The 26,970-nt window shown below is 48.3% G+C and overlaps 1 protein-coding gene across 1 annotated transcript; it reads left to right on the top strand.

Annotated features, from left to right (window-relative positions):
• Window positions 1–272: 272 nt before the first annotated feature.
• On the top strand, window positions 273–26,970 carry AVIL (advillin; the record flags this gene model as incomplete). The annotated part of the gene is made up of 19 exons (XM_080706567.1): window positions 273–338; window positions 5,473–5,547; window positions 6,248–6,444; window positions 8,550–8,658; window positions 8,745–8,855; window positions 10,786–10,988; window positions 11,883–11,961; window positions 12,086–12,184; window positions 13,414–13,567; window positions 13,663–13,763; window positions 14,701–14,838; window positions 14,934–15,092; window positions 15,844–16,023; window positions 18,072–18,217; window positions 18,342–18,486; window positions 19,960–20,148; window positions 20,734–20,802; window positions 23,060–23,185; window positions 26,857–26,970. The coding sequence occupies 19 exons, from the start codon at window positions 273–275 to the stop codon at window positions 26,968–26,970; spliced, it is 2,460 nt and encodes an 819-aa protein (XP_080562693.1).

Below are 26,970 nucleotides of genomic sequence, written 5' to 3' on the forward strand. Positions count from 1 at the left end.
CACAAGGCTGAAGATAGTGGTCAGCCCTTTCGGAAATAATTGTGGCTAGTACCAGAGCTCTAGGGACTCCCGGGTAGGGACCGGGCCAGCCAGGCTCACCGTGCGAACGTGAATAAGTCACTTCCTCTATAAGGATGAGATGGTGCGGGGATGCACCTCGAGGATGTGGCCAGAGGACTGATGAGACTGAGCAGAAAAGCTGTCTGATGTGCGCAGGGCAAAGGACATCACCTCTTGCTCTGCAATGTTTCAGTTTTGGAAAGACGAGCACCATGTCTCTGAGCGGCGCCTTCAGGGCTGTGGGCAACGACCCTGGAATCATCACCTGGAGAATAGAGGTGAGCTGGGCAGGTGGTCCTGCTCCTGACTGTCCTACTGGGTGACAGCCTTCCCCCACCCCCACCCCACCCCGCCTTCTCAGCCTCTGTTTTGAGACCTGTGGAGGCAGCCTCCAAGTACACATTCCCCGTCCTTATCCCCTCGCTGGTGCTCAGAGCAAGGGGGTGGCAGGTGGGGGGAATGATCCTAGCCCTGGAAAACAGGGCTCTGAGCAAAAATTAGCTTGTCCTTTGTCCAGCCATCTGCTCGGTGAGTCTGCACAGCCAGTAAATGCCCTGGAAAGACGGGTGCAGAGCTCCTCCCTGGAGACTCCTGGCCGCACTGGTCAGGCAAATGAAACACGCCTTGCACAGGATACTCGCTCCTATGAAGCGGGGCGGGGGATTGCTCAGATGGGGCACTGCTCAGCCCTTCTCCCCCTGGGCTTGGGCCTCACTGGGTGATTCTCAGTTCTGGCCTGAGCGGCTCTACTTGCCAGAGTGAGAATGCCCTCCCCCCTAGCCAAGCCCAGTCGGTTGCCGCTGCATAAACCCCAGAAGTGCTGGGCACAGTGATGCACACCTATAAACCCAGCTATTGGGAGGCTGAGGCAGTTTTTGGTCAGCCTGGGTAACTTAGCAAGACCCTATCTCAAATTTTTTTTCGGTACTGGGGATGGAACCCAGGGGTATTCTACCTCTCAGCTATATCCCCAGCCCTATTTTTTTAGAAGCCCAGCTCCTAACTCAAAAATTTAAAAGGGGCTGGAAAGCTGGGTGTGGTGGTACACACCTGTAACCTTAGTACTTGGGAGACTGAGACGGGAGGATCATGGTTTTATGGCCAGCCTCAGCAACTTAGTGAGGGCCTCCACAACTTAGAGACCCTGATTCAAAACAAAATATAAAATAGGGTTGAGGGGGTATAGCTCAGAGGAAGAATATCTCTGAGTTTAATTCCCAGGCCCACAGAAAAATAAAATTAAAGGGGCTAGGGGTGTAGCAAGCACAGTAGTAAAGTGTGTGCCTAGCAAGAGCAAGGCCCTTGTTTTTTATTAAAATATATATTTTTATTGGTGCATTGTAGTCATACATCACAATGGAATACAAGGCTTGTGTGGATATACAAGCACACATCATCCAATTAGCCTTTATCCAATCCCCATCCATTCCCTCCCCCTCCCTCGATCCCATGCTTGATTGGTGATTAACTTTGATACATTTGTTTAGGTACAGCATAAGTTTTAAAGAGATTCCATCCTCCCCCATCCCATCCCCTCTGATTGGTCACCTTAATTGCTCCTCTACAGGGCCCTTTCTTCAACTAGATCTCTTCCTATTACCCATTTCTTCCTAGTTTTTGCATATTAGGGAAAGCATCTGGTTTTTTATTTTCTGTGATATTTCTCTGTGAATGCCGCTTTGCAAGTTCTGATCCCACTCTTGACAGCCCCGGCACTAGCCTGGCCATCTGGCAGACTCTGATGCTGGCCTCGCTGGCTCCTGGCACCAGCCTAACCCCTTGGGAGGCTCCGATCCCGGCCTTGGAGGCCCCAGCACCAGCCGTGCCTCACTGCAGGCTCTGATCCCGGTCTTATTGGCCCTGACACTGGCTTAACCCCTTGGCAGGTTTTGATCCCGGCCTCGGAGGCCCCAGCACCAGCCTTGCTTCACTGCAGGCTCTGATCCCGGCCTCAGAGGCCCCAGCACCCGGCAAGGCTCTTGTTTTAAACCCAGGCCAGGCAGGTGGGAAGCGGGAGACAGAGGCGATGTCTTACTTCACCCTCCTCAGCTGAAGGATGAGTCACATCTCCTAGCAACCCTCTCAGAGCTTGTGAGAGGCCCAGGCCGCTTCCATTGTCCTTCAAACTCCCAGTTGATTTTAAAACCAATAGATACTAAAATGCAGTTACAAAAATTATCACAAATCTAACCTTTTATATTTAATGCACAAATTTTATGTAGAACACACACAAATATGACTGCAGGCTTACCTCACTTGAAGAGTGATTAAAAACCATCAAGAGTCTGAAGAGAACCTTACAGAATGAGAGAAAATCTTTGCCAACTATTTCTTTGGTAGAGGACTGATATCTAGAATATATAAAGAATTTAAAAACCTTCACACTAACTGGGTATGGTGGCATACTCCTATAATCCCTGTACTTGCGAGGCTGAGACAGGAGGATCACAGGTTCAAAAACAACCTCAGCAAGTAGTGAGACTCCCATCAACCTAATGAGACCCTGTTTCCAAATAAATAAAATCGGGCTGGGTGTAGCTTGAAGGTAGAATGCCTCTTTCAATCCCCAGTACCACACACACACACACACACACACACAACCTTAGCACTAAAAAACCCCAAATATCCTAGTCAAATTGAACTGAATAAACATGAAGAAGAAAAAAGGAAAGAAAGAAGAGGGAGTGTATGATTGGCGCACACCTGTAATCCCTGTAGTTGGGAGGCTGAGACAGGAGGATCGCAAGTTCAAGACCAGCCTCAGCAAGTAGTGAGATTATCATCAACTTAGTGAGATCCTGTTTCTCAGGCATGCTAGCACACTCCTGTAATTCCAGTGCTTGGGAGGCTGAGACAAGAGGATTGCAAGTTTCGGAACAGCCTTAGCAAGTAGTGAGACTTTTAACAACCTAGTGAGCCCTGTTCCCAAATAAGAAATAAAATCGGGCTGAGGGTGTAGCTCAAAGGTAGAATGCCTCTGAGTTCAATTTCTAGTACCACCAAAAAAAAAAAAAAAAAAAAAAAAAAAAACCATAAGGCTGGGGGGTGTTGTTCAGAGGTAGAATGCCCCTGAATTCAATCCCCCGTACCACAAATAAAATAAAGTAAAATAAGATAAGATAAAATAAAATAAAGGGCTAGGGATACAGCTCAGAGGAAAGAGCCGGGCGTGCACACACTTGTAATCCCAGCATTCGGGAGGCTGAGACCCGGAGGATCTGGAGGATCGTGGTTCGCGGACAGCCTCAGCTACTTAGTGAGGCCCTTCGCAACTCAATGAGACACAGTTTCAAAATAAAGAACAAAAAATAGGGTAGGGGGTGTAGCTCAGAGGTCGAATGCCCCTGGGTTCCATCCCCAGACCCGCAAAAAAAAAAAAAAAGGAAAGAAAGAGAAAAAAATGTTTAATATCATTAGAAATCAGAGAAATACAAATCAAAACTATACTGAGATGCTATCTAACTCTAGTTAGAATGGCAATCATCAAGAATGCAAATAATAAATGCTGGCAAGGATGTGGGGAAATAGGAACTCTTACACACTGCTGGTGGGACTGAAAATTAGTACAACCACTGTGAAGATCAGTGTGGAGGTTCCTCAGAAGACTGAAAATGGAACCACCATAGGACCCAGCTATGTCACTCCTCAGTATCCTTCCAAAAGAATTAAAGTCACAGCAGTACAGTGATATGTACAGATACCTGTGTATAGCAACCCAATTCACAACAGCCAAATGATGGAACTAACCTAGGTGTTCACCAACAGATGAATGTATAACAAAAATGTGATGTATTTTATTCGGCCATAAAGAAGAACAAAATTATGTCCTTTGCAGGAAAATGGATGGAATGTAAGAATATTAATGCTCAGTGAGATCAGCCAGTCTCAGAAAGTCCAGTGGTCGAATGACTTCTCTCACGTATGGAAGTTAGAAAGAAAATAGGAAGCAGCGGGGCGTGGTGGTACACGCTTGTAATCCCAGTACTCGGAGGCTGAGACAGGCTCGAAGCCAGCCTCAGCTAGTGAGGCTCTCAGCAACTTAGTGAGAGCCTGTTTCCAAATAAATATAAAATAGGTCTGGGAGTGTAGCCCGGAAGTAAAAGCCTTTGGGTTCTACCCCCAGTACCACACACACAAAAAAAGAAAATAGGAAGCAAAAGGGACTTTAGATAATCAAAGAGAAAGACCAGGGGATGAGGGAGGAGGTGGGGAGGAAAGAGGAAGAACTGATGAAAGAAACGGGCCAAATGATGCCATGCCAGGCATGCCGGTGTCACTGCCAACCTCCCTGTTAGGTACGGGAGAGCCGGTTAGCAAGGTGGGACCTGAAGGGAAATTCACCAAGACTTGCATGCATGTTTGTTTGTCTGGCTTTGAACCTCACTATGATGTATAATTGCAATGCACCAATAAAAGTATATAAAATTACATCAGAGGCTGTGTGAACGGCCCTCCTGGGACAGCAGTATATGCAGTGACAAGTGAAGGTCCCAACCCAGACTTGGAATGTGGGACCCTCGGCCCGGAGTCCGCCCTGTGCTCAGAGCTCCCTCAGCCTCACCTCCGCAGACTCGGCCTCCTTCCCACCGCAGGCCTGGCTGGCCCTGAGGGGTCAAAGGGGCAGGGGTGCTGCAGGCACTACACAGCTACTCAGAGCGGGCCAGCTGGTTGGTTTGTTATTTGTGGTGCTGGAAATCGAACCCAGGGCATTCTACCCCCGAGCTACACTCCCAGACCAGTTTTACTTTTTATTTGTTTTTGTTTTTGTTTTTCTACTTTGAAGGTCTGGGGATAGAACCCAGGGGCATTTGACCTCTGAGCTATACCCCCTGCCCTATTTTTTATTCTTTATTTTGAAACAGGGTCTCACTAAATAGCTGAGGCTGTCCATGAAATGCTATCCTCCAGGCTCAGCCTCCCAAATGCTGGGATTACAAGCATGCGCCACCACGCCTGGCTTTATTTTTTATTTAGATAAAGGGTCTTACTAAGTTGCTGAGAGCCCTGCTAAATTTCTGTGGCTAGTCTCGAACCTATGATCCTCCTGTCTCACCATCCCAAGTGCTGGGATTAGAGGCATGTGCCACCATGCCCAACTTTTGCTTGATAGTTGACATTAACTCTCTCCCCTGCCAAGGAGCCCCTACAGGATGGTGAAATGAGATGAGGCCGAGAGGATGTGGGGAGAATGGGGCCAGGGAAACTAGGGCTGGGCCCTATTCAGATCCAGGGTGACGCAGGCCGAGCTCACAGAAGCCAGAGGGGAGCCACGTGAACCTGTGCTAGCCTCCGCACCCTGTAAAGTCATGGGGACAGCTCCCCTGCCCCCTGAGCCACATGACCCAAGGGAGAGAGGCTTGAGGGCAGAGGAGGAGGGAGGGAACAAGCACATTTACACTCCTTGTCTTCCAGAAAATGGAGCTGGCACTGGTGCCCCTGAGTGCGCATGGCAACTTCTACGAGGGCGACTGCTACATCATCCTCTCGGTGAGCACCACCCTCCCCAGGCCCAGGAAACTCTCTTTGGAGAACCTCTCTGGGGCTCTCCTGAGCGAGCCGCTGGAGAGGGAAGGAAATGGGTTCCTGGGATCCATCTCAGTTCTTCCTAAGTGCTGTGCTGAGCAGGCCTCCAGTTTGGCTGTGAAAAGCCACCATCAGGCCTGTGTTTTTAATTTTGCATCATGGGGCAGGCTTGAGGCCCCCTGTCTGAACCTCAGCAAACTGCCCACAAGTAGCACTTCTCCCTCCAGGAGCTCAGGCCCCTGCTGAAGTGGTATGGAAGAAGGCCAGACACATACAGGGCCTGTCTCTGCCACAAAGTGCTCATTCTGGTGGAGGAAACAGTATCTCACATGAACAGCACTGACGGAGCCTCACGGACATACCACATACCGTCTGCTGTGCGGGATCAGACATACAGCTGTATTCATGCAGGGGCACCAGGAGGCCTGTCAGGCCAGTCTGCAATCCAGCAGATCCCTGCTGGTCTGCACTTATTTGGGGAGCGACAAGCTTTCAGCTTTCTCAAATATGGGGAGGGATTTGGGCTGCCAAAGCTTGAGCCACAGTAGCAGTTCTGCACAGGGGCCAGGGCAGCCCCAGTACCCACTGCAGGGTCAGGGAAGGGCTCCAGCAGCAGAGGGGAGGTGAGCTGGTCCCTGACCTGATCTCCCTGGCTATATCCCAGACCCGGAGATCGGGCAGTCTCCTCTCCCAGGACATCCACTTCTGGATAGGGAAAGACTCCTCCCAGGATGAGCAGAGCTGCGCAGCCATCTACACCACCCAGCTGGACGACTACTTGGGAGGTAGCCCCGTGCAGCACCGAGAGGTTCAGTACCACGAATCGGAGACCTTCCGAGGCTACTTCAAGCAGGGCATCATGTAAGTAGTGATGTGCAGAACAAGGACAGGAACGGGAGTTTTTTGTTTTGTTTTGTGGTACTGGGAATTGAACCCAGGGGCATTCTACCTCCAAACTACACCCCCAGCCCTATTTTATTTTTTTATTTTGAAACAGGGTTTCACTAAGTTGCAGAGGGCCTCACTAAGTAGCTGAGGCCGGCCACGAACCTACAATCCTTCTGTCTCAGCCTCCCAAGTATTGGGATTACAGGCATGTGCCACCACGCCTGGCCAGAAACAGCAGTTTATAGAAGAAATACAAAGAGCCTGTATATGAAGAAAGTCGTCTGAGAAATGCAAGGCAAAACAAAGCCATCATGGGTGCCCATGAGCCCGCACAGTTAGAACTGGGTGGCGCCAACTGCTGGCAAGGCTGTGGAAACAGAGAACCTCACTCTGCTGGTGGCAGAGAGTGGACTGGCACTGTATTCTAGAGAATAGTCTGTGCCACAAAAGCAAATCCCACTTCTGGGTGTAAATCTCAAAGATACTCTCATATACGCAGGTCCACAAGGGCGCATGAGCCAGAATGGTCATGGCAGTATTGCTTAGTGGTGGTAGGAAGCTGCAGGCTGTGTAGGCGTCCACAACCAGGATCCTGGACATGGGCACCGGAAACACAGTAGATACTTACCTAGCACCCAGACATCTTGCACAAGTGTTCAGTGAACAAAGTAACAAACAGATGCACAACAGAGTACCAACTTCTGTTTCACAAAAATAATGCACATAGCCAGTGCACACGTGGTGGCACATGCCTGTAATCCCAGTACTTAGGAGGCTGAGACAGAAAGATCGCAGGTTTGAAGCCAGCCTTGACAACATAGCAAGATTCTAAGTAGCTTAGCAAGATCCTGTTTCCAAATAGAAAATAAAATAGGGCTGGGAGTGTATCTTGAAGCTAGAATGCCCCTAGATTCAATCCTCCACACCACACACACAAAATAAGAATGCAAACCAGGCGTGGTGGCACACGCTTGTAATCCCCACGCTTGGGAGGCGGAGACAGGAGGATCAAGCAGGTTTGAAGCCAGCCACACTGGCTTAAGAGACCCTGTTTCCAAATAAAAAGTATAAAATAGGTCTGGGAGTGTAGCCCAGAGGTAGAAGGGTTTCCAGGAACCCTAGTACCACTGAAAAAAAAAAAAAAGAAAAGAAAAAATAAGAAAGAACGAATGCATTTAAGCAACATATCAGATTTTTTTTTTTTTTCAGCACTAGGGATAGAACCCAGGGGCATTCTACCTCCCAAGCTATACTTCCAGCCCTATTTTTTTTTTGTGTGTGTGGGTCTGGGTCTGGGGCTGGAACCCAGAGACATTTGACCTTCGAGTTACAACCCCTGCCCAATCTTTTATTCTTTATTTTGAAACAGGGTCTCACTGAGTTGTGGAGAGCCTCACTAAGTAGCTGAGGCTGGCCATGAACCTGTGATCCTCTTTCTCAGCCTCCCAAGTACTGGAATTACAAGCATGCGCCACCACGTTGGTTGTCACCATTTTATTATAATGAAAATAAAAAGAGATGTTAAGCTGTGAGAATGGAAGCCTGTGGTGGGGAGAGAAACGGGAGTAGGGCTGCGGATAAGGACTGCCTAGACACTTCCCACAGGAAGGGTTGTAAGACCAGTGATGAGAATATTTCATAAACTTAGATGCTAAATTAATCCAAAACTTTCTGCCTATGATTAAAAATTCCAGTAAGCTCAAGAATTCTGAGGTCGGGTGGAGGCCTCTTGTGGTGGGCAGTCTTCCCTGGGGCCTCTCTGGGGACAGTCACCAGGGAACCTACAGCCAAGCCCCTGCCCCTGGCCTGCTATGTTTCCCTTCAGTGTAGGACCCTGGCTTGTAGACTGGGGTAGGTGGGTGGTCCTAAGACCACAGAATCATCAGTGTTTCTGCCTCTGCCCGATTCATGCCCCTCTGCCCATTGCACACTGACAGTCAAACAGTTTCTAGAACAAAACAAGCCTTCGTGATGTGTCTTTATCACTGAGCCCCTCTGCCTGGAGCTCTGGCTGTCGGCTCCTTCTGGCCCTCGTGTCTCAGGCAGCTGCTCAGAGAACCTGAATGCTGTTCCCACAGCTATAAGAAGGGGGGCGTGGCCTCGGGGATGAAGCACGTGGAGACCAATAGCTACGACGTGAGGCGGCTGCTGCACGTGAAAGGGAAGAGAAACGTCAGGGCCACTGAGGTGCGTCCCACCTGTGACCGTCCCGGGGCCCTGGGCTGCTTCACTGCACCTAAGAATTCCTCCTCACCGTCTGTCTCTCACTGCAGGTGGAAATGAGCTGGGACAGCTTTAACCGAGGTGACGTCTTCCTGCTGGACCTTGGGAGGATCGTGATCCAGTGGAACGGCCCAGAGAGCAGCAGCGGGGAGCGCCTGAAGGTGGGGTAGGGCCAGAGGCCTCTCCCCAGGCCTGGTGGCCGGGCTCTGCGTCCCACTGCTCTGTCCCTTTTCCTTCCATGCAAGCTGATCCCCAAGATTCAAGGTAGACGGACCCTGCCATTTTTTTTGTTGGAGGGACCGGGGATCAAACCCAGGGGCATTCTGTCTCTAAGCTACACCTCTGGCCTTTTTTATTTTGAAACAGGGTCTCATTAAGCAGCTGAGAGTCTCACTAACTTGCTGAGGCTGGACTGGAAACTGCAATCCTTCTGTCTCAGCCTCCCAAGTACTGGTATTGCAGGCATGTGCCACCACGCCTGGCCCTGCCCTGTGTGTGTGTGTGTGTGGGGGGGGTTACCGAAGAATTGCACCCAAGGGTGCTCTACCACTGAGCTCTCACCAACCCTTTTATTTGTGTGTGTGTGTGTGTGTGTGTGTGTGTGTGTGTGTGTGTGTGTGTGTTTTACTGGGGGTTGAGTCTCCAGGGGCAGTCTACCTCCAAGCTACACCCCCAGCCCTATTTTATTTTTATTTTGAAACAGGGTCTTTCTAGGTTGATGAGAGTCTCATTAGTTGCTGAGGCTGTCCTTGAATCTATGATTCTCCTGTCTTAGCCTTCCAAGTACTGATATTACAAATGTGCACCACTAGCCTGTCTTTCTTTCCTTCTTTTCCTCTTTCTTTCTTTCTTTCTTTCTTTCTTTCTTTCTTTCTTTCTTTCTTTCTTTCTTTCTTTCTTCTGAGGGTAGAACCCAGGGGCATTCTACCTCTGAGCTATGGCCCCAGCCTTTTTTTTTTTCCCCTCAGAACTGGGAATGGAACCCAGGGGCATTCTACCTCTGAGCTACACCCCCAGCCCTATTTTTGTTCTTTATTTTGAAACAGTGTCTCACTGACTTGTAAAGGGCCTCACTAAGTAGCTGAGGCTGTCCATGAACCATGATCCTCCTGTCTCAGTCTCCCAAATGCTGGGATTAGAAGCGTGCTCCACCAAGACCGGCCCCAGCACTATTTTTTATTCTTTATTTTGAAGCAGAGTCTCACTAAATTGCAGAGGGCTTCACTAAGTAGCTGAGACTGACTGCAAACCTGTGATCCTCCTGTCTCAGCCTTCCAAGTACTGGGATTATAGGTATGTGCCACCACACTCGGCTTATTTTTTATTTTAAGACATGTTCTCACTAACTTGTCCTGGCTGGTCTCTAATTTGAGAGCGCCCCCCCACCTCAGTCTCCCAATTGGCAGGCCTGCAGCATATATCACATACCTGGCTGAACTCTTGTCCTTTTTTTTTCCTTTCAATGGTACTGGGTATCAAATACAGAGGTGCACTACCTCTGAGCTACACCCTCGGCCCTATTTTATTTTTTTATTTTGAAACAGGGTCTTGCTAAGTTGCTGAGGGTCTCAGCTAAATTGCTGAAGTTGGCTTTGAGCTTGTGACTCTCCTGTCTCAGTCTTACAAGCATGTGCTACCATGCTATCCTGGACCCCTGCCTTTGACTGTTAACTGTCTTGCAGACAGGGCAAGAATCAGAAAACCTCCAACATCAGAATACCTCTTGTGCCGGGTGTGAGGGCGCACCCTTGTAATCCCCGAGGTTGGGAGGCAGAGATTGGAGGATCGCGCAGGTTCGAAGCCAGCCGTGCTGGCTTAAGAGACCCTGTTTCCAAAAATAAAAAAGTATAAAATAGGTCTGGGAGTGTAGCCCAGAGGTAGAAGGGCTTCCAGGAACCCCAGTACCACCAAAAAAATAAATAATAATAATAATAATAATAATAATAATAAATAAAGACTACAAAATAGAACTGGGGGTATAAGCTCGGAGATAGAATGTCCCTGGGTTCAACCCCCAGTTCCACAAAAAAAGAAAAAAGAAAAAAAAAAGGTCCCTGATGAGCTGAGTGCCTCACTGGGCTTCTCTAACAGGCGATGCTTCTCGCAAAGGATATTCGGGACAGGGAGCGAGGGGGCCGTGCTGAGATAGGAGTGATCGAGGGAGACAAGGAGTCGGCCAGCCCAGAGCTGATGACGATTCTTCATGACACCCTTGGCCGACGCTCCATAATCAAGCCCGCAGTCCCTGATGAGGTCATAGATCAGCAGCAGAAATCAAATATCATGTTGTATCAGTAAGTAGCTAACCCTGGCCGCCGGCTGGAGGCTGGGTGGGGAAGTGTCCTCTGGAGTGTGCGCTCAGCTGGGCTGCCTCCTTGCTTGTTCAGCATGTCTGGGCTATAGACAGCTGGCTTTTTATTTTTATTTATTTATTTATTTTGCGGGACTGGGGACAGAACCCAGGGGCATTTGACTTCAGAGCTACACCCCCTGCCCTATTTTTTATTCTTTTATTTTGAAACAGGGTCTCGCTAAGTTGCGGAGGGCCTCACTAAGTATCTGAGGCTGTCCGCCAACAGCGATCCTCCGGTCTCAGCCTCCCAAGTGCTGGGATTACAAGCGTGCGCCACCACGCCCAGCTCGACAGCTGGCTTTTGCTTCGGTCCTTTTCAAATGCATCTCAGCAATACCTCTCTCAAGGAGGCACCTATTTCTCACTGGCAACCCTCCTGAGTACTTTCTACACTGGCCTATATATGCCCAGGGGTTGGAAGGAATAAAGTTTTGGAGAGAGATGCCTAAAAGTTTTCTCCAAGCCAAGCATGGTGGTGCACACTTGTAATCTCAGTACTTGGAGGCTGAAACAGGAGGAGCCAAGCTTGTGGCCAGCCTCAGCTACTTAGTGAGGCCCTCCGCGACTTAGTGAGACTGTTTCAAAATAAAGAATAAAAACTAGGGCCGGGGGTGTAGCTCGGAGGTAGAATAACACTGGGTTCAATCCCTAATACTGAAAAAGAAAAATTTCCTCCAGAGAACAAAGTCTTCTATACATCCCTGTCTTAACTCAACCATGTCTGTCTTAAGGAGTCAAACTCCTCCCAGAAACTCTACACTAAATCATCATAGGATGACGCTGACTAGGATGCTTTGACCAGAAAATGCGCAGACTAACCTCTTCCCTTCTCCAGTGTCTCAGACTCTGCTGGGCAGCTGGCAGTCACAGAGGTAGCAACAAGGCCTCTGGTCCAGGACTTACTGAACCATGATGTAAGTAGAGCTGGGCGGGGCCAGGCTTGAGATGGCCACACCTGGCTTCAGAAGCAGACCCTGAGCAAAGTTCTTCCTTCTGGTCTTGAGCAGCTGTAACCACAGTTGTCCCTGACTGTTTCAGGACTGCTACATCGTGGACCAAAGTGGCACCAAGATCTACGTGTGGAAAGGAAAAGGAGCCACAAAGGTGGAGAAACAGGCGGCTATGTCTAAAGCCTTGGTAGGGGCTACAGATGTGCGGTCATTCTGCCAGTATCACTCCAGATGTGTGCAGAGAGCCATCCTAGGCACCTGAGCATAGAACACGGAGGTTACATGTGGGCTTCAAAGTCAGGCAGACTGATCAGATTCGCATCCAGGTCTGACCTTTCCCAGCTGAGTGTTCTGAGGAAGACTACAAAAGTCTTCTGAGCCTGTTTCCTCATGTCGAACACAGAGACAATACTCATCTCCCCGATGTTGTGAGGACTAAATGCCATTTGTAAAATACTCAGAACAGTACTTGGTACACAACAACTGCTCCATGAATGGTGGTGATGATGATGATGATTTGCCATACTGGGGATGGAACCCAGGGGCATTCTACCTCTGAGCAATAACCCCACCCTTATTTATTTATTTATTTATTTATTTATTTATTTATTTATTTTCCAGTACCTGGAATGAAACTCAGGGGCATTCTACCTCCCAGCTACACCCCAGCCTTATTTTTTTTTATTCTTTATTTTGAAACAGGGTTTCACTGAGTTGCAGAGGGCCTCACTAAGTAGTTGAGGCTGTCCACGAACCGCGATCCTCCCGTCTTAGCCTCCCGAATGCCGGGATTACGAGTGTGCACCACCATGCCTGGCTTAAGGTGGTTATTATTGAAGGGGATATTGCATCTCAAGGGTAAAACCTCTGAGCTTAAGAAGTTTTGAAAGGTAGGCGTGGTGGTGCACACTTGTAATCCCAGTACTTGGGAGGCTGAGACAGGAGGATTGCAGGTTCCCAGCCAGCCTCAGCTTCTTAGTATAACACTGTTTCAAATTAAAGAATAAAAAATAGGGCTAGGGTTGTAGCTTGGAGGTGGAATGCCCCTGAGTTCCATCCCCAGGACCACCAAAAAAGAAGCAGCAGCTTTGGATATCTGCGCAGACCCAACAGATGACCCAAGCAAGATGCACTCACAAGCAATAAATGAGTAAAAGATCATGATACAAAGTCAGCTGAGTTACACAAGTGCTGAAAGGACAAGCACAGAGGGTCTTGCAGCAGCAGTGCTTATTGTAACTGTGACAGGCCAATGAAGAGACGCCAAAACATTCCACTCAGTCAGTTTTTGAGGCAAGTAACTTGGTCCTGCTTAGACAGAAGTGAGCTAGAATTTGTCTCTGGGATCCTAGCAACTAGCTCCGCAGGGGTGAGTTACCAGATAAGCAAGGAACTCAGCGTATTCCCTGTCTGCAGGACTTCATCAAGTTGAAGGGCTACACCAGCAGCACCAACGTGGAGACTGTCAATGACGGCGCCGAGTCTGCCATGTTCAAGCAGCTGTTCCAGAAGTGGTTAGTGAAGGACCAGACCACGGGCCTGGGGAAAACATTCAGCCTTGGTAAAATTGGTGAGTGCCCCAGAGCTCCCCACACTGCCAGTACTCTAGAAAGGCAGGCACGGGCGCCTCCACTCACTTGACTTTTCCCAACCCCTTCTCTACAGCTAAAATTTTCCAGGACAAGTTTGATGTGACTCTGCTACACACAAAGCCAGAGATAGCCGCCCAGGAAAGAATGGTGGACGACGGGAACGGGAAAGTCGAGGTGAGCCCAGCGAGGGCAGCCCTGGCCCCTCACCTGCTCCTGCTGTAGAGGAGGCAGGCGATCCTGCCTGCTTCAGTGTTTAGTTTTCACTTCAGGGAAGTAAATGATACATTCCCCAAAGGTACTGTCAGTAGCTCACCTGGCATATATATTCAAATCATTGCTTGCTCAGCCTACGAAGACCCAGCCATGACAGGATGCATCTGACAAGGACAACCCAGTTCTTTTTTGTTATTTTGTGGTGCTGGGGATTGAACCCGGGCCTCATATATGTTAAGCATGCACTCTACCACTGTGCCACACCTCCAGCCCCATGACCCGCTTTGTCTTAGGGTTCAAATCATGTAAATGGGAGCCAGGTGTGGTGGCACACACCTGTAATCCCAGGACTTGGGCGGCTGAGACAGGAGGATTGCAGGTTTGAGACCATCCTCAGCAACCCAGTAAGACTCTCAGCAACCTAATGAGACCCTGTTTCAAAAACAAACAAAAAAGCCGGTCCTGGTGGCACAAGCTTGTAATCCCAGTACTTGGGAGGCTGAGAGCTACTTAGTGAGGCCCCTTGCAACTCAGTGAGATCCTGTTTCAAAATAAAGAATAAAAAATAGGGCTGGGGGTATAGCTCGGAGGTAGAATGCCTCTAGGTTCCATCCCTGGCACCACCGCCACCACCACAACAACAAAAGGGCTGGAAGGGTGTGCCTTGGATTCAATCCCCTGGGTTCAAACCCCAGTACCACCACCACACACACACGAATCCTACAGATGTGATGAGCCCTCCGCACTAACAGAGAAGACCCAGAGGGGAAAGGGTATTTGCAGTGGATATGGGCACCTTGCCCACCTGGCTTCTCTGTTAAGCATGGCCAGTTCCCTTGAGGTAGCACTCTGAACAGGATGCCCATCTCTGGGGAATTGTGTCTCCTTCCGCGGCCAGGTCTGGAGAATTGAGAACTTGGAGCTGGTCCCCGTGGAACGGCAGTGGTACGGCTTCTTCTATGGAGGAGACTGCTATCTCGTCCTCTATACATATGAAGTGAACGGGAAGCCGCATTACATCTTGTACATCTGGCAGGTAGGCCGGCACCCGCTCTCACATGGACCAGATGCCTCCCCTGGCCACCGGCTGGGGCGGGAAGCAAGCCCGTCACGCCCCTCTTACCACTGCAGGGCCGCCACGCCTCGCAGGATGAGCTGGCAGCCTCCGCCTACCAGGCAGTGGAGCTGGATCAGCAGTTTGGCGGGACCCCCGTGCAGGTTCGGGTCAGCATGGGGAAGGAGCCACGCCACTTCTTGGCCATCTTCAAAGGAAAGCTGGTTATCTATGAGGTGAGGACCCCAGGATGAAATGACACCATGAGCAGGGAGGCTCAGAACTAACAAACCAGTAGGTGGTCCTGGGAGGTGACACCGTGGGGTGGAAGCAGGGCTTGGGGCTGACAGAGACAGACGAGGAGGGAGTTAGATTAAGGTGCGTAAGGGAATCCCAAACCCTAGGACTTCAAGTCCAAGCCACTGTTAACTCAAGTTGGAGGTCTTCCATAGTCTGACCCACATAACCTGAGCAGGCGCGTCTCGTCAGCTCCCTAACCCCACGCCTCCATACCAGGCAGGTGGATTTCCTCTTTAGACCCCACAGGGGCCACACCTTCCCTTCCCCCGAAAGGTGCCACTTAAAATCCAGGTCTCGCCTCCTCCAGGAAGCCAGCTGAAGCACTACCCGTCACTGCGTAAAGTCCTGGTCTTATCATTTCTTGACCAGGTTCTAAATCTCAGGTTCCTCATCTGCACTGTGGAATAATAATGCCTCCTTCATGGATTTATTACAAGCATCAATGAAGTGCCAGCGAGGCACTGGTCACAGAGCCTGGCATATGGCCCAGGTTCACTCTTTATGACAAAGAATGGAAGCTAATACTATTGTACAGTAACCCCAGCTCATCCCGGCACTCTCTCATGAGCCTGGAAGCTCCTGGCAGGAAAAGATGGCGTCAGATACCCCTGCATTTCCCACAGCCACCGGCCTAGTGCTCCTGCGGTGCTCTACAGACCCACAGTCTGCTTTTCTTCTTCTCTCTAGGGTGGGACTTCCAGGAAGGCAAATGCTGAGCCTGACCCTCCAGTAAGACTCTTCCAGATTCGAGGAAATGACAGATCTAACACCAAAGCAGTGGAGGTTCCAGCCTTCGCCTCTTCCCTAAACTCCAACGATGTTTTTCTTCTGCGAACCCAGGCCGAGCACTACCTGTGGTATGGCAAGGTAGGGCGGCTGGTCTGTGGTCCAGCCCTGTGCCTGCCTTACTCCTGGTCAGCAAAGCTCAAGCAACTAAAAAGTAGACTGGCAGAGTCTTCAAAAGGGGGGGCTGCCGGGCGTGGTGGCAAACGCTTGTAATCCCCGCGCTTGGGAGGCGGAGACAGGAGGATCGCACAGGTTCGAAGCCAGCAGCACTGGCTTAAGAGACCCTGTTTCCAAATAAAAATATAAAAATGAGTGTAACCCGGAGGTGGAAAAGTTTCCAGGAACCCCAGTACCACCAAAATAAAGGGGGGCCTTTTCCCTAAAATATATTCAAAGGAAGCACCAACATCCCCACAGTCAGGCCTCACTGACAGCCCTGCTTACACCCAGGGAACATCTGTAAACTTCTGCACACATGAAGGCTGGATAGGTCAATCTTCACACATGAGTTTGGTGGCTTCTAACAGGACAGGTGTCAACACGGAACTAACGCACGAAAAATGGGATGTTGTCACAGTTCGGAGTGCCTTAAAGAGCAAGGAAACTGTTTTACAAAAGAGAATTGAAGGCTGAGAGACAAGAGGATCACAGGTTTGCAGCCAGTCTGCAACTTAGTGAGACTCTATTTCAAAAATAAGAAGTAAGCCGGGCACGGTGGTACGCACCTGTAATCCCAGCACTTGGGAGGCTGAGAGAGGAGGGTTGCAGATTTGAGGACAGCCTCAGCAAGTAGTGAGGCTCTCATCAACCTAGCAAGACCCTGTTTCATTTCAAAATAAAAATAAAATAAGGCCGGGCGTGGTGGCGCACGCTTGTAATCCCTGCGTTTGGGAGGCTGAGACAGGAGGATCGCACAGGCTCGAAGCCAGCCTCAGCTACTTAGTGAGGCTCTCAGCAACTTAGTGAGACCCTGTTTCCAAATAAAATATTTAAAAGGTCTGGGAGTATAGCCCGGAGGTAGAAAGCCTCTGGGTTCCACCCCCAGTACTACCAAATAAATAAATTAATTAATTAATTAATTAAATAAAATAAAATTAGGCTAGGGGTGTAGCTCAGAGGTAGAATACCTCTGGTTTCAATCCTCAGCACCAAAAAGAAAGAAAAAAGAAAGATAATTGAAGCTGGGTGTAGTGACATGCACCTGTAATCCCAGCTGCTCTGGAGGCTGGAGCTGAACACTCAAATTTGGAGGCCAACCTTGGGCAACTTAGTAAGACCCTGTCTCAAAAAAACCAAAAGCGAGAGTGCAGTGGCCTACAATCTCAATACTTGGAAGATGGAGACAGAAGAATCACAGGTTTGAGGCCAGCACACAGAAACTTAGAGAGACACTATTTCAAAACTTTAAAATATACACAGGCGTGGTGGTGCACACTTGTAATCCCAGCATTCGAGAGGCTGAGACCGGGGGATTGCAGTTCACAGACAGCCTCAGCTACTTAGTGAGGCCCTCCATAACTTAAGTGAGACCCTGATTCAAAATAAAGAATAAAAAATAGGGCTAGGGGTGTAGCTCAGAGGTAGGATGCCCTGGGTTTTATCCCCAGTACCACAAAAAAAAGTAAATATAAATAAATAAAATAGAACAGGAGATGTAGCTCAGAAATGCCTCTGAGTTCAATCCCTGGTATCAAAATAAATAAGTAAACTGGGCATGGTGGCACACGTCTGTAATTCCAGTCCTTAGGAGGCTGAGACAGGAAGTTTGCAGGTCCAAAGCCAACCTCAGCAACTTAGTGAGACCTTGTTTCCAAATAAAAAATAAAATAGGGCTGGGATTGTAGCTCAGAGGTTCAATCCCAAACTTGGGTTCAATCCTAAGCACCACCAACAAAACAAAACAAACAGAAAAGAGTGGATGCCGAAACAAAGTTAACTTGTCAACATCCACCATGGGTTTCAGAGTCCAGGCCAGCACGCCCCTTCCTCCTCTTCTCAGACTATTACAAGCCTGTGGCCTCGCCCTCATGCCCTGTTGCTCGGCAGCTGGACCTGAATACACCGAGGTAATAGTCTTAGAAGCTTCTTCTACGTCACCGTGCTGGTGTCTGTTCTCCTCGCCCTCTCAGGGTTCTAGCGGGGATGAGCGGGCGATGGCTAAGGACCTGGCCGGGCTCCTCTGTGATGGCACCGAGGACACCGTGGCTGAGGGCCAGGAGTCAGCTGAGTTCTGGGACCTGCTGGGAGGGAAGACTCCCTACGCCAATGACAAAAGGTACGGGAACGCAGCATCCCTCTCCTTGGTTCCCCCTGCTGCCAGGATTGGGAACTGCACAAACTCTAAGATCCCTTTTCAGTTTTCAAAACCTGATTTCTGTATGCTTGGGACTGTGTTGCAGACTACAGCAAGAAATCCTAGATGTCCAGCCCCGTCTCTTTGAATGCTCTAATAAGACTGGCCGGTTCGTTGTCACCGAGATCACAGACTTCACCCAGGATGACCTGAATCCAGGTGATGTGATGCTCCTGGATACCTGGGACCAGGTAAGACACAGCTACAGAACTCAGAACAAATGACAAAGATGCCCATGGTTTAAGCTGTTTGTGTAGCATCCCCCACCTGGAATAAGCCCCAGACCATCCCCAAGTCAAACACTTGTTAGTGTTGAACAAAGAAGGAGCTTGCTTTTTGCCAGGATCAGAGAGTACAAAATGATGTTTAAAACTCACCACCTTGGGAATTTCCCCATCTTGCTTTGAAAAAACATTAGGCCATCCTATCATCCTTCCCTTCTATATCTGAGGATCAGTAGTGTTAGGTTCCAAATCCAGAGAATATGGGTGCTTCAGGGGACTGAAGGATGTGAACAGAATATCTTCAAGGCAACCCCTCCTCCACATACTAATTTCCTCAGTTCAGCTCAGCAAACATACTCTGAGCATCTCCTCCAAGCTAGTCACTGAGCCAGATGGGGGTCACCAAGGCGAAGGACCTGCTCTCAGAGTTTACAGGCTGGTGGGAGGAACCAGACAGAGAGACACCGTGGTACCATGACGAGGTATACACAAGGTGGACGGGTGCACACAGTTTAGGGGCTCTGAGACTTCCTGGAGGGGATGAGTAGGCATCAACTGGCAAAGGATGGAGAAGGCCTTCTGGGGAAAGGAAGTAGCATACATAAAAGCCTAATGTGAAAAATTATCACTGTGAAGAGTTAAGGAGCACCCCAGAGATGAAGCTGAAAAAGCTTGGGCCTGGCCTGCCATGTCAAGAAGTTTATCTTGAAGTTTAAGCAGGCGAGTGACATGGTGGAGGAGAGGAGGGCTGGGGGCCAAGGAAGAGCTGCCGCGGGATGATGGAAGACGCATAGCCAGTCATGTCGGCTGGCCCTGGTGACACGCCAGACACGGGGGTTAGGAACATGACTTCCAGCTTTCTGCCCTAAGTGGCTGGATAGATGCCACTTACCCAGAGTGGACACTCAGTTACACGTTTAGAAAAGGGGAGCTCTAGCCGCACCTGGTGGTGCACACTCGTAATCCAGGTACTTGCGGTACTTGGGAGGCTGAGACAGAAGAATCGCAGGTTCATGGCCAGCCTTAGCAACTTGTGAGGCCCTCCGCAAGTTTTGAAACAGTGAGACCCTGTTTCAAAATAAAAGAATAAAATAGGGCTGGGAGTGTAGCTCAGAGGTAGAATGCCCCTGGGTTCCATCCCCGGTGTGACAAAAACGAACTAAATAAAAGATAATAAAATAGGGCTGAGGGTGTAAATCAGGTAGAACATCCCTGTGTTCAATCCCAAGCACCCACACAAAAAATCAAGAATATCAAGCTGGTTCTGAGAACACCTTTCTCTCTGCTGAGCAAATTAGGCTGAGGACATTTTCTGAGGCTGTAAATTGCTGAGGGGGTAGATGGCGACATTTGGGAAACTACAGCAGAAAGTCGCAGATGATCTAGAATCTAGTCCTTGGCACAAGCACATCAATAAATATTAAATCTGTACCACAACAGGTGTTCTTGTGGATTGGAGCCGAGGCCAATGCCACAGAGAAGGAAAAGGCCCTTGCTACTGCCCAGGAATACCTGCGCACTCACCCGGGCGGCCGGGACACCGAAACACCGATCCTGCTCATCAAACAGGGGTTTGAGCCGCCCATCTTCACAGGCTGGTTCCTGGCCTGGGACCCTCACACGTGGAGTGTAAGAGCAGAGAGACTTCCTCCTGAACAGGGAGCTCGGAGCTAAGCGCTCCGGGGGCGGTGGGGTCCTCAGGACCTCATCGCCACGTTCCCGCTCTGCTCCAACCTTTTTGCTTTGCTTTCCTTCTTTCTGACACCATAGCAAGGACGTCCAGTAAGATCCTCGGTTTGTCTCACAGTAAGCAGCGTGAAGGAATAAGAAGTTTTTAAAGTGTATTCACACATACCATCTTTTTTATCTTTACAACTATCCTGATAGCCAGTGTAGGTATTGTTTTCCCATTTTATTAATGAAGAGGATGAGTTACCTGTCCAAAGTTGGCCAATAGGAGGGAGCCAGGCTTCCTGACTCTCGGCCAACTGCTTTTTAAATCCTGTAGGGCAGATTGAAGGGCACCATCAGAGAACGTAGATCAGGGTTAAGAACCTCTGTACCTTGCATGGATCCAGAAGGGGAAACTTTTACTTTTCTTTGCAATGGCTTCTGATTCTCCAGCGCTTTTGCTTTTCCTAAAGATACAGACCCGGCCTAAGATGCCTCTCCTCTCTCAGCAATACTTCATTCTGTGTTTTTCTTTATTCTCAGGCAGGAAAATCATATGAACAGTTAAAGGCAGAGCTGGGAGATGCTGCTGCTATCATGCGAATCACTGCTGTGAGTTTGATTTGTTCTTGGAGAAGCCCCAGAACCAAAGAGAAACAGAAATTGATACGGAATACACATGGGCAAAACCCTACCATGTCCTTAGTACTACTCCCCTTGCCTATTCTGATACAAAGTGGCTTTTTGTTGTTGTTTGGTTTTGTCTTTATTTTGATTTTTTGCAGTGCTGGGGCTTGAACCTAAGGCTTCATGCATGCTAGACAAGAGCTCTACCACTGAGCTACACACTTGGCCATAGATTTTTTTTTTTAAATTAGGAAAGTAGGTCTCAGAACAAAGTTCTTCATTGTACTGCCTTCTAAAACTTGAAGAGCTTTGCTATTTAAATAAAGAACAACAAGGGAGCTGGGCGTGGTGGCGCACACTTGTAATCCCAGTGCTTGGGAGGCTGAGACAGGAGGATCTCAGGTTCTTGGCCAGCCTCAGCTACTTAGTGAAGCCTCTAAAATTTGGTGAGACCCTGTTTCCAAATAAAGAATAAAATAGAGCTGGAGGTGTAGCTCAGAGTCAGAATGTTCCTGGGTTCACCCCCCCCCCCAGTTCTGCAAAAAATAAAGAAGAAAGAAGAAGGAAAGAAGGGAAGGAAGGAAAGAAGGAAGGAAGGTTGGTTTTATTATTCAATTCTCTGTATTCAGGAGAGATAAGTTATTCTCATTAGTTTATAGAAATAAGCCTGTAAACCAATGATATTTTTATCAGTGTCTGATAGTGAAGTCCACAGAAACTTAGGCCATTTACCCGTTTTAGCGGGTGGAGGAAGCAGAGTCTCTAGCCAAGAGTCCGACAGCTCTCTGACATCAGATGCGTGTGTGCTGCCGGGTGTCAGACCATCTGGCAACGTTGTCCTTAGTGCTCCACAAAGTCAGATTCCAAAGAGAATGCTGATGTAGTGTCTTTAAATTGTATTTAAGGAAAGTACGACTTCATTCTGAAGACATCTACAGTCTGGAAGCGTAGGACCTAAATAAAAGTGTTCATGCTCTCATAATACTTAGAAAACACTTCAGGAGCCGGGCGTGGTGGCGCACGCTTGTAATCCCCGTACTTGGAAGGCTGAGACAGGAGGATTGTGGTTTGCGGACAGCCTCAGCTACTTAGTGAGGCCAGGCCCTCTGCAACTTAGGGAGACCGTGCTTCCAAATAAAGAATAAAAAATAGAGCTGGGGTGTAGCTTGGAGGTAGAATGTCCCTGGGTTCTATCCCCAGTACTGCAAAAGCCAACGACAACAACAAAAACACTTTAGGAGCCATGGTGGTGCATGCCTATAATTCTGGTACTTGGGAAGCTGAAACAAGAGGATCGCAGGTGTGAGGACAGCCTCAACAACTTAGTGAGACTCTCAGCAACCCAGTGAGACCCTGTTTCAAAACAAAAATAAGCCAGGCATTGTGGCACATGCCTATAATCCTAGTACTTAGGAGGCTGAGGCAGGAGGATCACAGGTTCAAGGACAGCCTCTGCAAGTAGCAAAACTCTTATCAATCCAGTGAGATCCTGTTTCAAAACAAAAAATAAAAAGGTCTGGGAGTGTAGCTTGAAGGTAGAATGCCCATGGATTCAATCCCCAGTACTGCAAAAATTAATAGAAGTGAAATAAAATAGGGCATGGTAGAGAATAGATCAGAGGTAGAATTCCCCTGGTTTTAATCCTCAATAAACACACACACACAAGACTTCAAGCTGGAGTTATAGCTCAGTAGTAGAGCAATTGCCTGGCATGCATGAAGCCTGAGGACTAGGGTTCAGTCTCTAGTAACACACAAACACACACACACTCACACTAATAATAAAAGAAAATTTTTATTTTTGGTGGTACTGGGGTTCCTGGAAGCCCTTCTACCTCCGGGCTACACTCCCAGACCTATTTATACATTTCTTTATTTGGAAACAGGGTATCCTAAGCCAGTGCGCGCAGCTGGCTTCGAACCTGTGCGATCCTCCTGTCTCTGCCTCCCAAGCGCGGGCATTACAAGCGTGCGTCACCACACCCGGCTATAAAAGAAATTTTAAGAACACCATGTGTGCCAAGCTGGCAATAGGGACTCATCTTAGGCTTACTGGATCAGGTTTCACAAGAACCCTAAAACCCAAATATTTTGATTCCCAAATGATTTTGACATGCAAGTATGGGGACCACTATTTTACAAAGTGGTATGAACCAAAACATTAAAAATTATACACATGCAGAACTGTGATCACATGAGACACTGAAGTCTTTTCCCATGTCTATACTCTTATCTCTCCTAGGATATGAAAAATGCAACCCTTTCCATAAATTCTGATGGCGGTGAGCCAAAATATTACCCTATAGAAGTTCTTTTGAAAAATCAGAATCAGGAGCTGCCTGATGATGTGAACCCTGCCAAAAAAGAGGTGAGTGGCTGCAGAACTGTCTGACGTAAGTGGGGCTCTCTGCCAGCAAAGGCCCCATCTCATTAAATGGCCTAGGCCAGTTCCAGCTCCTTGTAGGCACTTGACAGGCAGACATCTGAGCCTGACACTCCCTCCTCGAGATTCTTTTTTTTTTTTTTTTTTTTTGTGGTACTGGGGTTCCTGGAAGCCCTTCTACCTCCGGGCTACACTCCCAGACCTATTTTTTACATTTTCATTTTGGAAACAGGGTCTCCTAAATCAGCGCGCACAGCTGGCTTCAAACCTGCGCGATCCTCCTGTCTCTGCCTCCCAAGCGCGGGGATGACAAGCGTGCGCCCCCACGCCCGGCCCTCCTCGAGATTCTTTCTCTCATCTCCCCCTGTGAACCTGTTGAGGGGTCTCTGCTGTCACTGGTCCAGTCTATCCCTCTGGTCTAGTCTATACATTATGGACTACTTTTTTTTATTTTTGATACTGGGGATAGAACTCAGGGGTGTTCTACCTTAGAGATACACCCCCAGCCCTATTTTATTCTTTATTTTGAAACAGGATCTAAGTTACAGAGGGCCTAGCCACAAACCTGTGATCCTTCAGTCTCAGCCTCCCAAATACTGAGATTACAAGCGCATACCACCACCCCCAGTTTAAAGAGATTATATATTTATTCATTTATTTATTTATTGACACTGGTGATTGAACACAGAGGCATTCTACCTCTAAGCTATACCCCTTCCGGGCCCAATTTTCTTTCTTTCTTTCTTTCTTTCTTTCTTTCTTTCTTTCTTTCTTTCTTTTTCTTTTTTTTTTTTTTTTTTTTTTTTGTGGTACTGGGGGTGGAACCCAGAGGCTTCCTACCTCCAGGCTATACTCCCAAACCTATTTTATATATTTTATTTGGAAACAGAGTCTCACTAAGTTGCTGAGAGCCTCACTAAGTAGCTGAGGCTGGCTTCAAACCTGCACGGTCCTCCTGTCTCAGCCTCCCAAGCGTGGGGATTACAAGCGTGCGCCACCATGCCTGGCTTCCAATTTTATTTCTTATTTTGAAACAGGGTCTCACTAGGTTGCTGAGAGTCTAAGTAGCCGAGGCTGGCTTTGAACCTGCAATCCTCCTGTCTTAGCCTCCCAAATTATGGGATTATAAACATGCGCCACTGTGCCTGGTTCAAAGGGATCTTTTTTTTTTAATGGTACTAGAGGTCAACTCCAGGGGCTTTTCTACCTCCGGGCTATACTCTGAGACCTATTTTATACTTTATTTGGAAACAGGGTCTCACTAAGTTGCTGAGAGCCTCAGTAAGTAGCTGAGGCTGGCTTCAAACCTGCTCAATCCTCCAGTTTCTCCTGTTTCAGCCTCCCAAGTGCTGGGATCACAAGCATGCGCTACCACGCCCAGCTCAACCTGGTACTGCCCTGTTTAAAGTGACTCCAGTGCCATCCCACTGCACTCATAAAAGAATCTAAAGGCTTACACAGTCTGGACTCTGTTACCCTCTGAAATGTCATCTCACATACCAATCCCTTCTTTACTTACTGTCCTTCAGGCAGTAATGTTTTTTGTTCCTTGAACATACTTACCCCAGATTTGGAGACCTTACACTTTGCTAGTGCACTTACCTGAACAAACCCTTCTCCCAGATAGTCACAAAGCCAGCTGCTTCTTACTAGCGAGGTCTCAGCTTTCCCTGACCACCTCACCCCCTGTAGACTTGTCTAGCTCTCCCTCTAGTAATCGCCTTCCAAAGAAGGACCTTGCCTGTCCTGTTCACAACCATATTCTCAGCTTTTTGGCACTAAAAACAGTGCCTATCAAATAACAGGCATTACTTAAGTTTTGGTTGAATGAATTAACATGTCCATGTTGAATTAATTCATAAATGTTCCTCTTGGAAGAGTGGATTTGGAAAAGAGCTCTGGACTTCCCATAATGTCTTATCTAACCAAGTCTTAAACATCTGGACTACAATGTTCTTGAAAGCAGAGGCCACATGTTGATGATATTTATTTGAATACAGAATATTCATTACATCAATAAATGAATGTTAAAGCCGGGCGTGGTGGTGCACGCTTGTAATCCCAGCATTTGGGAGACTGAGACAGGAGGATCATGGTTCGTGGACAGCCTCAGCTACTTAATGAGGCCCTTTGCAACTCAATAGACCCTCTTTCAAAATAAAGAGTAAAGCCGGGCGTGGTGGCGCACACTTGTAATCCCCGCGCTTGGGAGGCAGAGACAGGAGGATCGCGCAGGTTCGAAGCCAGCCAAGGGTGCTGGCTTAGAAGACCCTGTTTCCAAATAAAAATGTAAAAATAGGTCTGGGAGTGTAGCCCAGAGGTAGAAGGGCTTCCAGGAACCCCAGTACCACCAAAAATAAATAAATAAATAAATAAATAAAGAGTAAAAAATAGGGCTGGGGGTATAGCTCAGAGGTAGAATGTCCCTGGGTTCCATCCCCAGTTCCACAAAATAAATAAATGAGTAAATAATAAGTAAATTTTCGAATTGTTATGCTCTAAGATCAACCTGACTTTGCATCTGAAAAGTTCTAGAGGGTTAGAAATATAGCTCATTGGTAGAGTACATGCTTAATATGCACCAGATCCTGAGCTCAATCCCCAGCACCAAAAAAAAAAAAAAAAATTCTAGATAAAAATGGGACTAGGCCGGGCGTGGGCACATGTTTGTAATCCCCCTGCTTAGGAGGCGGCAACAGGATTGCACAGGTTCAAAGCCAGCCGCACTGGCTTAAGAGACCCTGTTTCCAAATAAAAATATAAAAATAGGTCTGGGAGTGTAGCCCGGAGGTAGAAGGGTTTCCAGGAATATCAGTAACACACACACACACACACACACACACACACACACGGTACTTAAGTGGTGGCAGCACACTCCTGTAATTCCAGTACTTGGGAGACTGAGACAGGAGGATCACAGGTTCACAACCAGCCTCAGCAATCCAGTGAGGCTGTCAACAACTTATTGAGACCCTGTTTCAAAATAATATAAGACTGAGCCAGGCGTGGTGGCGCACGCTTGTAATCCCCGCGCTTGGGAGGCAGAGACAGGAGGATCGCGCAGGTTCGAGGCCAGCCGCGCTGGTGTAAGAGACCCTGTTTCAAAAATATAAAATAGGTCTGGGAGTGTAGCCCGGAGGTAGAAGGGCTTCCAGGAACCCCAGTACCACCTAAAAAAAAAATAATAATAATAATAATATAAGACTGGTACAGTTCAGAGGTAGAATGTGTCTGAATTTAATTCCCCAGTAACACACACACGCGCGCGCGCACACACACACACACACACACACACACACACACGGTTAGTTAAGGAACATAAAGGGAAAGCGCCATTCAATTTAGTTCTCCATTCTGCCAAAATCTAATGTGTATAATTATCCATGTTACATAATTTATTTGCTGTCTTTCTGGCAAGAAAATGGGACTGTGAGAGCAGTGAACCCTCAATCAGCTTCTTCCACAGCCACAATGGGGTTGTACAACCAAGAACGTCTCTGCCGTGGATCACTGGTCTAAGGCTGCAGTCGAGGGGATTCATCCCACCTCCCTGCAGGACCCGCCTCGGCCTCCCTCTTGCCCCACGCCTCCCACCTCTGCCTGCAGAACAGGTGCCATGTCTCCCTTCTAACCGGAAACTTTGTTTTCTCTCCTAGAATTACCTCTCCGAACAGGACTTCCTGTCTGTGTTTGGCATCACAAGAGGCCAGTTTGCTGCTCTGCCTGGCTGGAAACAGCTCCAACTAAAGAAAGAAAAGGGGCTTTTCTAA

The sequence above is a fragment of the Muscardinus avellanarius genome (genome assembly GCF_963383645.1).
Source record: "Muscardinus avellanarius genome assembly, chromosome: 11".
Taxonomy (NCBI): domain Eukaryota; kingdom Metazoa; phylum Chordata; class Mammalia; order Rodentia; family Gliridae; genus Muscardinus; species Muscardinus avellanarius.